The sequence below is a fragment of the Epinephelus lanceolatus genome, chromosome 21 (assembly GCF_041903045.1).
Source record: "Epinephelus lanceolatus isolate andai-2023 chromosome 21, ASM4190304v1, whole genome shotgun sequence".
Lineage (NCBI taxonomy): Eukaryota > Metazoa > Chordata > Actinopteri > Perciformes > Serranidae > Epinephelus > Epinephelus lanceolatus.
The window spans coordinates 13,374,470-13,389,397 of record NC_135754.1 but is presented as its reverse complement, the minus strand read 5'-3'; the positions used below and the strand labels follow the sequence as shown (position 1 = coordinate 13,389,397).

The 14,928-nt window shown below is 41.2% G+C and overlaps 1 protein-coding gene across 1 annotated transcript; it reads right to left on the bottom strand.

Moving 5' to 3' along the window:
• Positions 1-2,123: 2,123 nt before the first annotated feature.
• Positions 2,124-13,413, bottom strand: csdc2a (cold shock domain containing C2, RNA binding a). Its single transcript, XM_033612231.2, has 4 exons — positions 13,179-13,413; positions 6,999-7,341; positions 6,729-6,851; positions 2,124-6,195 (listed from the first exon to the last, which is right to left on the bottom strand). The coding sequence occupies exons 2-4, from the start codon at positions 7,184-7,186 to the stop codon at positions 6,033-6,035; spliced, it is 474 nt and encodes a 157-aa protein (XP_033468122.1). The 5' UTR covers positions 7,187-7,341; positions 13,179-13,413; the 3' UTR covers positions 2,124-6,032.
• Positions 13,414-14,928: the final 1,515 nt, after the last annotated feature.

Sequence of the window (14,928 nt, the reverse complement as noted above, 5' to 3'; positions counted from 1 at the left end):
ACAGTATAGTCTTACAGGGAGGTAGAGGCAGCCAGGCAGGGAGGGATGGAGGTATAGATGGAAGTAAGTAGACAGGCAGGTCCAGGCACTAGTGCTGCTGGTTGTAAAGCAAAGTCATGAAGGAGCAACTTAGATCAGGGTCTGGCAGAGAGTGAATGAAACTGGGTCGGTTATGAACTGAGAAGCCGATGAGGGAATGACGTGCAGGTGAGGGTTTGGGTGGGGAAGACCAGGCAACTGCAGAGTGGAAAGAGCCGTGAAGATGGGTCAAGTGATAGGTAAAGGAGGGAGGACATCTGGTGGATGTATTGAAAAAGGCAGTGAAGTGGCCTAAGGAATAAGGACCGACGCTGGAGAAAGGGACAGAGAGAGTGTGACAGCTTTATACATTACAGACAGCTGGTGGTCAGAGTGATGGGCTTAATAAAAACGGTAAACTACTCTTTAGTTTTCTTGTGATTATGCATTGCAATGAGTGTACTCTAACATCTATATAGTCTCCACTGGTCAGCAGTAGAATATAACTACATTTATTCTAACTTTACTTGTATTGCTCTTTTTTGCTCCTTTATACTTCTTCTCTGCTACATTTGTGGCAGAGCTACAGCAGTTTAACTTATATCAAGGGCAGTGGTGAAGGAAGTATTTGGATCATTTATCTTTTAAGTAAAAGCAGCAATACCACACTGTGAAAACACTCTACTGTGAGTGGAAATACTTCACTGAAAATGTTTCTTAAAAGGACAGTTCGGCCCAAATCAAAAATACATATTTTTCCTCTTACCTGTAGTGCTGTTTATCAATCTAGATTGTTTTGGTGTGAGTTGCTAAGTATTGGAGATATCGGCTGTAGAGATGTCTGCCTTCTCTTCAATATAATGGAACTAGATGGCACTCAGTTTGTGGTGCTCAAAGCGCCAAAAAATCCATCTGAAAAACTCAACAGCAATGTCTCTTTCAGGAACTCATGACCCTCAAGATAATCCACAGACCTTGTTGTGAGCAGTTTCATGTAGGAACTGTTTACTTTCTACTGAACTACACCCACCAACCGTATCACCACACAGAAGGAAGTATGCATCTACTCATGGAGAAGAAGCTTGCACTTCCGACAGTATGAGATGTAAACATTAATGGTGTCCTCCTCTGCTGAGCTGTAACATTAGCTAGCTCAGTGGTGCTAGGTGAGCTAGCAGTTGATGCACGCTTCCTTCTGCACAGTGATACAGCTGGTGGGTGAAGTTTGATAGAAAGAAAATAGTTCCTACATGAAACTGCTCACAACAAGGTCTGTGGATTATCTTGAGTGACCGGGTCATGTCTTTTATAAAGAGACATTGCTGTTGAGTTTTTTAAAATGTATTTTTTGGCACTTTGAGCACCCCAAGCCAGAGTGCCATCTAGTTCCATTATATTGTAGAGAAGGCAATAGGCAATATCTCCAACAATTAGCAACTCACACCAAAAAAATCCAGATTAATAAATAACACTACGGTAAGAGGAAAAATATGTATTTTGGGATTTGGGTTGAGCTGTCCTTTTAAGAAACATTTTCAGTGAAGTATTTTTTCTTGCAATTGAGTGTTTTCACAGTGTGGCATTGCTGCTTTTACTTACTTAAATGCTAAAATGATAAATGATCTGAATGCTTCCTTCACCACTGCCCTTGATCCAAGTACAAGTCTGTTGTGTCTGGGTTGCCAGGTCAGGTCAGTGGCAGCCCCTTTCTTTTCAGTGAGTTGGAACATTTGTATGCTGTGTGTTGTTTGTTTATTTGTTTCACTGACCCCTGTGTGCCCACCAAAGAGAGTTGTGTAATAAAGTAGGAGATTATTTGTGCTGGGCTGCCCTCTAATGGATACCAGTGAGAGAAAACGAGATGTGGACACAACAGTCTGAGCCAAAGCAAAGACTCAGCTGAACATTTTCTAACATCCCAAACAGCAGTCTGAGACACTGAGGCAAAGTTCACAGAAGAAACTTTGTCAAAGAGGTCTCTCAAAATAACCGCCCTACTTACTCCACTTTGTAGCGACACCAGCGAGGACTAGAAATACTAAACTCGAAAAGAGCACAGAGCAGTCTTTGCACTACATTATCAAAATAATATCCCCACACAGGTCTGTGAATACAGTAGTAAGTTTTATTGAAACTTTATCTTAATGACAAAAGACAGCGTCACAGTGATTTGACAAAAATAAAAGTGCTTGCGAACACAATCAAACGTGTTTCTCTCACAGGAGAGAAACCAAACAGATGCAGTGTGTTACTATGACGTTAAAGTCACACTCATGGCGAAACATCAAAGATGCATGGGAGACCTGACGACGCCTCTCTGAAGGCTCCAGCTGTGTTACTGCAGGGTGAAACAGCATCAACACACTCTACGTAAAAATAAAAATAAAAACACAACAAACAGCACAGAACATGCCGATTTCCAAAACAACAAAAACTGCTTGTTATTTTGAACATCACACAGTTATTAAAAATTAGACAAGGATTATGTAGAAATTAGAAACTTGTGTTTGGAAAGTTTTTTTTTTTCGCCTGTCAGTGATGACATGACAGTAGCAAAGGGATATCAACAGGGTAGAATCATTAGAGTGAGGTGTGCAGTGTATTCAAATAGGCTTAAATTTGCACAAGTACTTATAAATGCAGCTTTTAATTACCAAACACCTGATGGTCTCATAGTTACAAATGAAAATAAATAAGTCAATAAATAAATAGTCTTTTTAAACTTACACCAGGAAGCTTTTGCTGCTCTGTTTTTTTTTTTTCACAGTCGTTTGCCGTGACGTATGCAACTTAGCGGACTCCCCCGTGTTCAACCTTCCACCTAAAAATCAGCAGCTCATCTTCTTCAGCTATTTTCCTTTTTTATCAGCTTATTTTGACTGCTGACTTTAATCACTGTCTTCCTGATTACACGTGCTTTGCAACATTTCAAATCAAGCTGTATCAGTGCTCAAGTACATCTACGGACAATCACTCCATCCTCTGCCCATTCCCTGACCTTCCTCCCTCTCCGGTTTCCTTCCCCAACCAAAATCCCTCTGGCCTGGTTTCCCAGTGGCAAGCCCACACTACGTCCATCTACTGTCTCTACCACCCAAACTTAAGACCGTCATAGGAGCTGGCTACAATAATACTGGATTTCTACACTGGCTGAGTAGACAAAATACAGTAGTGCTACAATATTAAGAAGGAGAATAATTCCTTACACATAGAGCTTATCGCAACTCTTGAGGCTGAAGCACATTAAGGGATCTTTGTCAAAGATGCTTTCCTCTGTAAGTGCATTGATTGTTTCCGTCTGGCAGCCATGCACTAGCAAGGTTTTGTGGTACCTCAAAGCATCTTAAAATGTTTTCTGAAGGCAGCGAGATGAAGGCAGATCCGAGCAGCTGTGCCTTAACAAGCCTGATCATAAACAACAAAGGGGGCAAATGTTACAAATGTAATTTTCCTTCATTTCCTTTTGATGTGATGTTCTGCTGTGAGGCAACCGTCTCCATCTGGCTTTGTAAACACAGACACAATATGGCTGAACTAATTGTACTTTTTTTTTTAACTGGATACATGTCGCATGACTTTTGGCAGTGGTGGTGTGTCATTTACATCAGTTGGTGGCTTAGATGTAAAAAGAAGGGGAACAGAAATGGAACGGAAATTCACAACTCCATCGAGCTGGTCCCTTTGAACTTCAATTATAAACTTGAAGATCTCTGTTTTTCCAGCAGAGACTGGAAAACTGAGTACGCAGCTTCACACACAAGTGAGGTGAAGAGTAAGTTTTTGCGTTAGCTCCGCCTACCCTCTCTGGTGGACAAACCAATGTGACTTTTCCCAAAAATGTCACCACCAGTGCTGGGGTTGTTACTCAAAAAAAAAAAAAAAAGAAAAAGAAAAAGAAAAAAGTAACGTTTTACATACTACTCACTACTTTTAAAAAGAGCAATGCATTACTTTACCAAATTACTCCCTGCAGAAAGTAATTCTTTACACTACTTGTTACATTACTCCACAACATCACCTGAAATGCATTGTCACATACAGTACACCGATCAGCCAAAACATTAAAACCACTGACAGGTGAAGTGAACACATTAATCAGCTTGGTACAGTGCAATGTTCTGTTGTGAAACCTTGGGCTCTGACATTCATGTGGTTGCCATCTGACATGCTCCACCCACCTCAACACCAGTGCAGAAGAGGTACCCCCCTTCATGGCAGCGACACTCCCCGGTAGCAGTGGCCCCCCAGCAGGACAATGCGCCATGCCACACCACAAAAACTGCTCATGAATGGCCCAAGGAGCACAAAAAGAGCTCAAAGCGTCGACCTGACCCCCAAATTCTCCAGATCCCAATCTGATCAAACATCTGTGGGATGTGCTGGTACTTCACCCCACAACCTACAGGACTCAAAAGACCTAAAGCTAACGCCCTGGTGCCAGAAATTATTGGACACCACCAGAGATCCTGTGTCTATGTCTTGACAGGTCAGAGCCAAGTCTGCTCCAAGGAGCACTCACCATCGATCGGGGGGTACCTCTGGGGCAGAAGGTTCCTCAAATGTTAGATCAGATTGGTATCTGGGGTATCTGCAGGACAGGTCGATGCCTTGAGCTCTTTGTCCCTCTTTGTCATTCCTGAGCAGTTTTTGAGGTGTGGCGTGATGCACTGTCCTGCTGGGGGACCACTGCCATTGACAAGTGCTGGAGCACTTCAAGTAGCATCCACATGAATGCCAGGACCCAAGGTTTTCCAGCAATACATTGCACTGTTACAAGATGATCAATGTTATTCACTTCACCCGCCAATGGTTTTAATGTTTTGGCTGATTGGTGTATTTGCAAGTTAGCAAATTAACATTAAACCTCACATGTGCCCACATATCAGCACCAAACAAGGATCAGGAGAATCAGGATGGCACTGCCTATAACTGCCTCAAAATGAAACTATATCAATATATAAAGAGGTTTGGTTTCCTAAAACCGCATTGAACAAATATTAATTGCCTAAATAAAAAATATAAGTGACTGGCCTTCTTAAGACCAATAAATGATGACAGACTAAAAAGGTAAAAAACACATTTAAACAGCATATGAACTGCACTGAACACTCGCTCACCAAACCAAGGCTTTATGGTAGATTAGTTGGCTGCATTTGACGTATTACTGAATAACAGGTTATACTTAAAGAGAAGGAGCCTCTAAAATTGTTTTTCAGCATGTTGGTTAACCTTTTCTCTCAGCCCATTATGCAGATAATTGAAGAACTTATGTGATGTAAACATAACATGATTGTTTGATTAGTAACTGTAATGTGATTACTGAATTTAGAACTGTAATGCATTAGATTACTGCATTACAGACAAATGTAATGTGATGACAGTAGCTACAGTAGTAATGGTAGTACGCCCAGCACTGGTCGCCACAGACACATGATACTGCAAATGCAAGGGCTTTCGTAGTGGGCTATAGGCCCAGTCACTATTGTGTTACCTCATTTGGTGATTGGACTTAACAAACAATTTAAATTAAAATCTTTGAGATTTTAACTTTAAACTCTTCTGTCTGTCGTGCACAAATGGAGTGTATTTATATAGCGAACTGGGTCAAATTTTCTCAAAATGTGATTCGGCCTCTGTCATCTCATCAAAGACAAATCGCTCACCTCTAAACCACTGGTTTCCCAACTAAAATATATCCCTTAAGTCAAAATAAAATTTCTATCACCAAGCCCTGAACCCTAACCTTCAAATTAAAACATTCAAACCCAAATCATGACCATCAAAGAAAAACATTCAAACGAATACATTCAAAGTTTAATTTCCAGCGCTGACCTCAAACTCAAACTTCCACCAACGCTACTAAATAACTAAGCCACCTTAGGTTGAACTCCGCGACACGCCACACTCTGATCCCTCTTCCCCAGACCTGGTTCGAAACTTAACACCCCAAAAAGAATAACACCTAAGACTAAATCCCCCTTTGCTTTTGCAGCCTTGCGGCTCAGAGCGCTGGTCTAGGAGCTGATGATCTGGCCTGACCAGGTCTCGTGCTTGGTGCCTGGATTCAGGTAGGTGATCACCACCTCGACAGCCTGGATCTTCTGGTTCTTGGGAGGGATGGGGCACACCTTGTACGTGACCTCGTCCCCTTCCATAGGCACGTACTCTCCATCGATGCTGTCCAGGAAACACAAACAACATTACAAACCTCATTCATGGCCCATGACTTTTTCTGAGCTGGTACTGTCTCAGTGTCCTGCTCCCAAACTGGTGCTCTAGCAAGTTAGTACAGCACTTCCATAATGTTGGGAGGCTTGCTACTGACAGATAGTGACAGTGTCTTTTGTACCATCAGCTCTCATATCCCTGGAAGTGGAAATATCATATTATAAATATCTTAAAATGTTGAACATGCTGTTCTGTAAGTTAAAGGTTTCATTCCTCCATTCTGTAGAGCCCAAACCAATAATGACCCGGATGACTCAGAATCTTTACCGACACACTGAGGTTATGTTGTGTCTCTTTGAAGTCACTTTGCATCTCAGTTGTTTTGCCCCTTTTTGTAGTCATCCTGTGTCTCTTTGCAGTTCCTTTGCATCTCTTCGTGACCATTTTGAGTCTCTTCCTGGTCAATGCATGTTCATTTGTGTTTAGTAATCCTACACATGCCATGAAAACCCTGACAGTGTAAACTAAACATCTTCACTCACTCAGAGATGTGGACGAAGATGTCCTCTCCTCCATGAGAGGGACGTATGAATCCATGACCCTGAGACCTGGAGAAGTTTTTACACACCCCTCTAAACACTGGACCTGATCTGGCTCGCACTGTCCTGCAGAGAAAGAGACATAGATGGAAACAGAGGGAGAGAAAAAGGAACAGTGCATCATAAATATTACCATAATTATTTTAAGCTTTTCTATTGTTCAAGTAAATATGATGCACAATAGCAAAAGATATGCAGATCTCTCCGACTCACGCTGAGTATGTGCGGGTGCGTTTGGTGGGCAGTGGGCTGGGCAGCTCTCCAGGCTGCGGTGGTTTCCTCTCCCTCTCCCAAACCCGACTGCCCTCCCTCATGAAGGGAAAGGAGAGCTGCAGGGGGGTTCGGGGCGAGGTGAGCGGCAGCGCCTGGTCTGCCGGTGAAGAGGCATCTTGGTCTGACATCTTGACTGGTTACAGGTTGGGATTTTTTTTTCTGTCTAAGGTCTCCTCCGATAGTGCACAAGGAAGAAGAGGGAGGAGGGTTACACCTCCTGCATGGCAGAAGTGTGTGTAAGGCTGGAGAGATCTTATGGGTGGAGGGGTGGAGCAGCAATACCCTTCAATAAAGAGAGAGAAAGAGAGGTTATTAAATAGCAAAGGTTGATAATATGTCACAATTAAACTGTGTGCTTTGGTGCAGCTGCAGATATCTATAAACAGTGATGTATTAGCACCCATCCTGCTCACTACCATGTTTCCAAATGCCTGCAGTAACTTAAAGATATATGTAAACTGCTATACTGGAAATGTAGAGCACGCTGACTATCACACTGTTGCCTCAACTTACTAAATACAAAGGGAGACACCGCCTCTCTTCAGTCATCACGAGAGCTTTTAGAAATGCAAACCTTGTTAGATATCTTTTTTTTTTTCCAAAGCAGGCAAGCACATGTATGGTGTCTGTCCACTGAAATCTCCAAATATGGTGACTTTGAACATTTCAGATAAACAGAAGGATTAAATGTTCCTTTATGAGTTCATACAAATCTCTAACTTCTTAGAGTAAATAAACTATTGGAAAGTCTCCTGGATTATATAAGAAATCATTGTCACAGAACTTAAATAACACACTTCATCAACCTAATGCCATGTATCAGGCATGTTTATGATACTGTTAGATGAGGATAACACATTTTGAAGGCCCAGTACTGATAAGGTAACTGATATATTCTGGACCCATAACCGAGAGTCTTACTCAAAATACAGCATGTCATCTGAATGCTTTGTATTTTGGTCCTCTGAGGCACTTACATCTTGTTCTTGGTGCATCTTACACAAGAGATTTGTCACTGTATGGATGTTGGATGTTGGTGCTAAATAGTGAGTCTGGATATGCCTCTGCGCTTTGATTTTTAAGCCTGACACCAATTAAAGGGACAATTCACCCTTAAATCAAAAATGCATATTTTTCCTCTTACCTATGGTGCTATTTATCAATCTAGGTTGTTTTGGTGTGGGCTGCACAGTGTTGGAGATATCGGCCATAGAGATGTCTGCCTTCTCTCAAATATAATGGAGCCAGATGGCACTCAGCTTGTGGTGCTCTAAGTGCCAAAAAATACATTGGAAAAACTCGACAGCAATGTCTTTTTCCAGAAATCATGACCCAGTTACTCAAGATAATCCACAGACCTTGTTGTGAGCACTTTCATGTAGGAACTATTTTCTGTCTACCGAACTACACCCACCAACAGTATCACTACGCAGAAGGAAGTGTGCATTTACTGCTAGCTCACCTAGCACCACTGAGCTAGCTAACGTTACAGCTCAGCCAAGGAGGACACCATTAATGTTTACATCTCACACTGTCACAAGCATGAGCCTCTCATCCATGAGTAGATGCACGCTTCCTTCTGCACAGTGATACCGTTGGTGGGTGTAGTTCAGTAGAAAGAAAACATTTCCTACATGAAACTGCTCACACCAAGGTCTGTGGATTATCTTGAGGGTCATGAGTTCCTGAAAGAGACATTGCTGTTGAGTTTTTCAGATGGATTTTTTTGGCGCTTTGAGCACCACAAACTGAGTGCCATCTAGTTCTATTATATTGGAGAGAAGGCAGACATCTCTACGGACGATATCTCCAACACTCAGCAACTCACACCAAAACAATGTGGATTAATAAATAGCACTACAGGGAAGAGGGAAAACATGTATTTTTGATTTTGGGGTAAACTGTCACTTTAAAGGTTTCCAGACACTCTATTGTAGCTATGTGGGGAAAAATATTGTTTAAGTTGTCACATAAGTACAAATAATCACAAACGGACTATAACATTGGCTCTGAAAATAACCAACAGCTGATTTTAGCAGCGTTTCAGAGTGGATTATTCTTTGGTTCTAGACATAACAACCAGGCGCACAACAGCTGGAAGCTACTGTGAGAATAATGAGAGTAACAAAGCAATTCGATTTCCGAGCACCAGATTGTGATCTTGCCGGCTTTGAAAAGGTCCCAAGATGATGTAAATAACAATCCTGCCCTGGGGGGCCTCGGCTCGGCTCATCACACTTTGTTATATTAAAATCCCCACTCGCACAAGACTGACATCCATTACAGGACCGCTCTTTACCATGTGTACTCAAACATCGAGCTGCTCTCTGAAGCGTTTCAGTAATTTTAGGAAAAATGAGCTCTGTCACTGTGCTGTGACACAACCCCAATTATCACGTTGTAACCAGAAGTTGTGATGTGTGTATCATTAGTGGGCCCATGATTTTAACACTTACTACAAATACAAAAGGCTGCAGGGCATTGTTCTGCAGAAGTTACACAGTGCCCTGCAACACAGACGTGGGTGGATGTGTTGTCGAGGTTATTAGCAGCCACCTCCCTGTGAATTTTAATATTGATGTCACATCTGCAGAGTGTTTGACAGAGAGTGACGAATCCATGTGTGTCAGAGTGAATCCCACAGCCTCCATTCAATAACACACTCGGCCTCCCTCGCTATCAGTCTAAACATAGCAGTTTGTGTGAGCATGGCGTGACAGGTGCTGTCTTTTATGCTGGACAGTGGGGTCGCAGGCTGGAGGCTTTAAAGCTTCCTGAGGCAGAAGTCAACAAGGCTGCGATGGCATGTGTGCACACTTCATGTCACCAATGCAATACATCACTTTGCTCTGAGAGGAGTGTGTGTGTGTTTAACGTGTTACAATTATTTTGAAAAGGTTAGCATTAGTGTTCTAATTATTCCCATCTGCATTGCTTTTAAAATTCGTCACCACTCATCGTCATGTAACCCTCATGTCTCCTCACTGATCGAGCCTCTATCTGCCGGGCTGAAATGAAGCTTATTGAGTGAACTGTCAGCTGATGACAAATATCTCATTGTAAATGTTTTCTCCTCCCAGCTGATGTTGCTGACTTGTACTTGATGAGGAGTTTTAATGCCAATACGGACGCTTGTTTGTTTGAACCTGTGGTACCAGCAAGTCATCCTGAGCTATACAGGCTTATATTGACAATGCTAACATGCTGATGCTAAGCAGACAGTGATGTTTACCATGTTCACCATCTTAATTTAGCATGCTAGAAAACTAGCATTTCTCCTGGTTGCCCTGAGTCAGTGTTCCTGCAGGTATATAGCAGGTCTACTTTTTATGGTTGACTTGGGGTGATTTTACAGATGACGATAAAAAGTATTTATTGCCTGAGTTTAAGGGTAGAATGATATCACCTACTACTTCTGTGTCTTTGCTCTCTTTACAATGCCATTCTTGTCATATTGTAAATTAACTTCCCTGAGCTAAAAACGATGGTAGTCATGATAATATAGAGAATAAAGTCTTGCAAATGCAGCTGAATTGCTAGAATAAATGTTGGCATTGCTTCTGTTAATCACGGATATGTTACATTTGTACACTTCAGACAAAATGTTGAAAAGTTAAGTTTCTTTGCATTTCAGTCTTTAATTTTATGTTGGGATTATGCTGTGGCTAATATGTGGTTTGGTTTAGGCATAAAAAAACACTTGGCATGGTTAGGAAAAGCTCATATTTTGGCTTAAAGTACCCAGTTGTTGTCGCCACAAGCAGCGTTGGAAATGTCCCAACATGCCGTTAAAAAACATGTCTGGTGTCAAACAGTGCTCTGCTGCTTGGTAGCTCCTCAACTTAGGCGTCAGGCCATCCACCATTCTGTCCACCATTCATATACATGTACTCTGAATTATGTCACTTTAAAAACACTGATATGATCCGAAGGGCTGGGGATATGGGGATCAAATATCACAATGTTTTTGACCAAATACCTCAGTATTGATATTTCAGAGATGACTATTGGTGCTTTCATAAAATATTCACACAATGTGATCTTGTTAAATAACCACTAGTAATGTGGATATAATGATTAAGTGGGTAAAGATAGACAGTAGAACAGCTAGAACACTCTGGTAGCTTCAGAAGTAATGCAGAAAACACTTTTTATATCAGATTTTATATCAGATCAAATCAAATCAACTTTATTGATCCTTTCCAGGAAATGAATTTGTTGCTGCAGCAACAACACAACAGCCACAACAACATGCAACCAAAAAGACAACACAATACTTGTTCAATGCACCACTTCACTGATAAAATCACTAAGAAAATAAAATACTTAGAGTACTAAAATAAACTACAGACATACCAGGTGATAAATAAATAACTAATTTATTTCACTCTGTTGTCATATACATATACACTCAGGCCCGAAATACACACACACATGCACCAACAGGACCTATACTGTACATGCATTATGACATTAGAGTGACAGCCTGCCCATGGACAGGCACCCTGAGTGGTTGGGGGGTTTGATGCCTTGCACAAGGGCACCTCTCCAGCCACCAGTCCACACTTGATATTTGGCCTGAACAGGGACTTGAACAGGCAATCCTCCATTTCCCAAACCAAGTCCCTGGACTGAACTACTGCCGTCATATGTCTGTAGTTTGCATAAATGTACAATACCAACATTTTCCTCTGGTGACTGGGCTGTGCAAATGCTATTGATCATAAGTGTGTGTCATATTGTGCTTTACAGGAGAAACAACTGACATTAAAATCAGGTTTAATCATCATCTGTTATATGATTCTTATGTATGCTACTGCAGGGTAGCATTTATGGGTAATATAAGACACTTTCTGAGTGAGTAATTTTGATGTAGCATTCATATATTCCTTAGTTCTTTGTAAATGTCTTCCAAGGCCATTTCAACAGTCTTCTTGAAAATACCTTATGGCTCTATCATTATCCTTTGGAGAAACATATTTTCCCTGCCAAATGGATTAAAATAGAGGATGAGCAAAGGGCAAATCTTACTTTTGTGTTTAGGCTGGCTTCGTTCTGGCACATCCAAATAGTACAAGAGTTCAGAGGTCCCCCCATCATCACAGGAGTGGACTTAATCCTTCCGGTTTATAAGCTCATTTTGGGGAAAGATGGCTGACGAGTGGGGCTTTTATTTATCCTCCCAGTATCATGTTGGATAGTGTGAACACACACATCTGTCATGATCATGACACAGGGAGGAGGAGGACTGATAACACCGCTGATGGATGACATAGCATAAATATGTAGCCTAAATAATAATTCAGCTGAGCTCCTCTTTCATTGGCTCTCTTATTAGGGCCAGCAAATGGACTTGTTTAATGAGTCTGCAGTGCTTCTGTGTGGGATGAGTTGGTGAAACATTTCATCAGGAGAGGAGGGGTGAGAGAGAGAAAAAAAGAGGCCAGATCACAGACTGGGCTGGAGGACGGAAGAAGGGAGCTGGAGGAGGTTTGAGAAGACAGACAAAAGGCCAAAAGCACCTCCCTGTGAAACCAGGGCACTGTGGCTGTCTGTACTCCTCTGCATCAGCATGGGAGGCACGTCAACTCCTCTGTGCGCACACATACACACATACACACACACACACACACACACACACACACACACACACACACACACACACGGTGCCTTTAAATTTGCCTTTTTAAAAAGACAAATGGCCTGTTTCATGCTTAAATTTGTTTAAAAGTGAGGCTGGCAGAGCTTAAATAATTCACTACAGAATAAAAGCCCTTCAGGCGGGTTGTTTCCAGAACATTCTCACACTGTGGCAGCTTGAGACAAGAAGGCGAGAGGATGCTCAAGTGATGCCAAAAAATGTGGCACCAAAATGCGGCATTATTATTAAATATATATATATATATATATATATATATATATATATATATAAACAAGACGGCTGAGATGGTGAATCTGTGCTCGGAGTTAGAGACAACCACCCCAGCTTTTGAATCACAATACCGCCGTGAAACGACGCCGTCTGCCCGGCACACAGAGAATAAAAGGACTGGATGTGTAAAAGCCACGCTACAAATCACCCACAACCCCCCGATCGATTTCACCATCAGGCCCACTTACCGTAAAAGCGCCGATCAGCTGTCAGTCAGACGCGACGTGAGCCCCGTGTTTCTGAGGTGATACGAGCTCAATTATGTAATGAAATCCGGTGCAAGCTGCGGGGACATGTGGAGAAGGAGTCAGAGGATCTTGGTATGGATGCGGCGCACACACACAGGCGGGATAAGAAAGGCAGCAAATGAAAAGGAGGCAGCAGCAGAGATGGGGCGGGGGTGCAGGGGGTGACTGTGGCTAAAAACAACAGCGGGCTTCAGCTCAACACACTCAACTCTTTGTTCCCTCCACGGATGGAAACCTCTCTTAATGTTTTTATCACACTAGTGAGATTAAAGTGCATGTTGAATGGACTTTTTTGGGGATTTACACACACAGGTTTGTTTGTGAAGTTCTGGCTATGTATGCCTTTAAAATAAAACTCAAAGTCAAATCTAATTATACTGCAAGTACTGACATTTTTGTTTTTTCCTTTTTAAACCAACCAATTTTTACTTACTTGTGTTATTTCTATAATTATCAGCCTACAATAATAATAATAATTATTATTATTATTATTAGTAGTAGTAGTAGTAGTAGGCTATTATTATTACTATTACTATTAGTAGTAGGCCTACACTATAGACTGTATTTTTTTTATTTATTTTTTTATTTAGACGAGATGTATTCATTGTATCACAGGCTGTGTGTGCTGGCATCCATCCATCCTTTCCCCACAAACTCTCCTCTCCCGTTCACTTTCAATGGACCACTTCCTGCCGTGACGTCTCTGATGACATCATTTATTGAGCTCTCTAAAAGACTTTCTGAATCGCATCCAAGGGCGTAGGGTTCGTTTCAGCATTGGGAAAGACACTTCAAATGGGAGGGCTAGAAGTCCCCCAGAAAATGTTGAACAATTTTTTTTTTTTTGCATCAATTTATGGTAAAAAGGACTTTAATTTTGTCAAAATAAAAATCCTCTGCTACTTTCATGCTTTTGTTGCATTGTACTGTATTTATTTTAATGCATATGTTCTAAATTTTGAAGAGGACATGTTCCCTGAGCACTCCAAACAAACAAAAAATAAAATATTAAATATTAGGGATGTACGATAATATCAGCAAGTCATCAGTGTTGGCCGATATTGGCTTTAAAATGAACTATTAGAATTGGCCAACATGCTTTTTCTTAATTTGCATGATGAATTAATATTACATGCATTTTTAAAGCATTCTTTTTCATGTCTCCATCTGTTGGTGGGCCATCATACGAGTATGGGTATGCATGCATAATATGATGTTAATTCTACTACAGAAGAGACTTGATGATCACGAAAATTAGATAGGCGAAAAAGTGGATATATAAATATCAGTACTGATTATTGATCAAATGAGTTGTTACATATCGGCATATCGGATATCAGCAAAAAAAATCCAATATTGTGCATCCCTACTAAATATACTAGCTGGCCACTTTTAGGTACACCTATACAAGCCATTGCAATTTAATACACATATTCTGACTTTTCAAAGTTTAGAATATTGTGTTTTTGCAGACAATGTAGGAAATATGTAAATTAATTCTTATTTTCATTACTTAAGTGATGTTTCTATTTTTTGTCCTTTACATCATTTACATACATGGGGTCAGAATGTTAGAAACACTCCACAATATAACAGTCCAGCACAAAACACCAGTAACTTGTGTGGTCCTCAGTTGCTCTTCCTGAGGTTTCTACCATTTTTTCCCCATTAAAGGGTTTTTTGGGGGAAG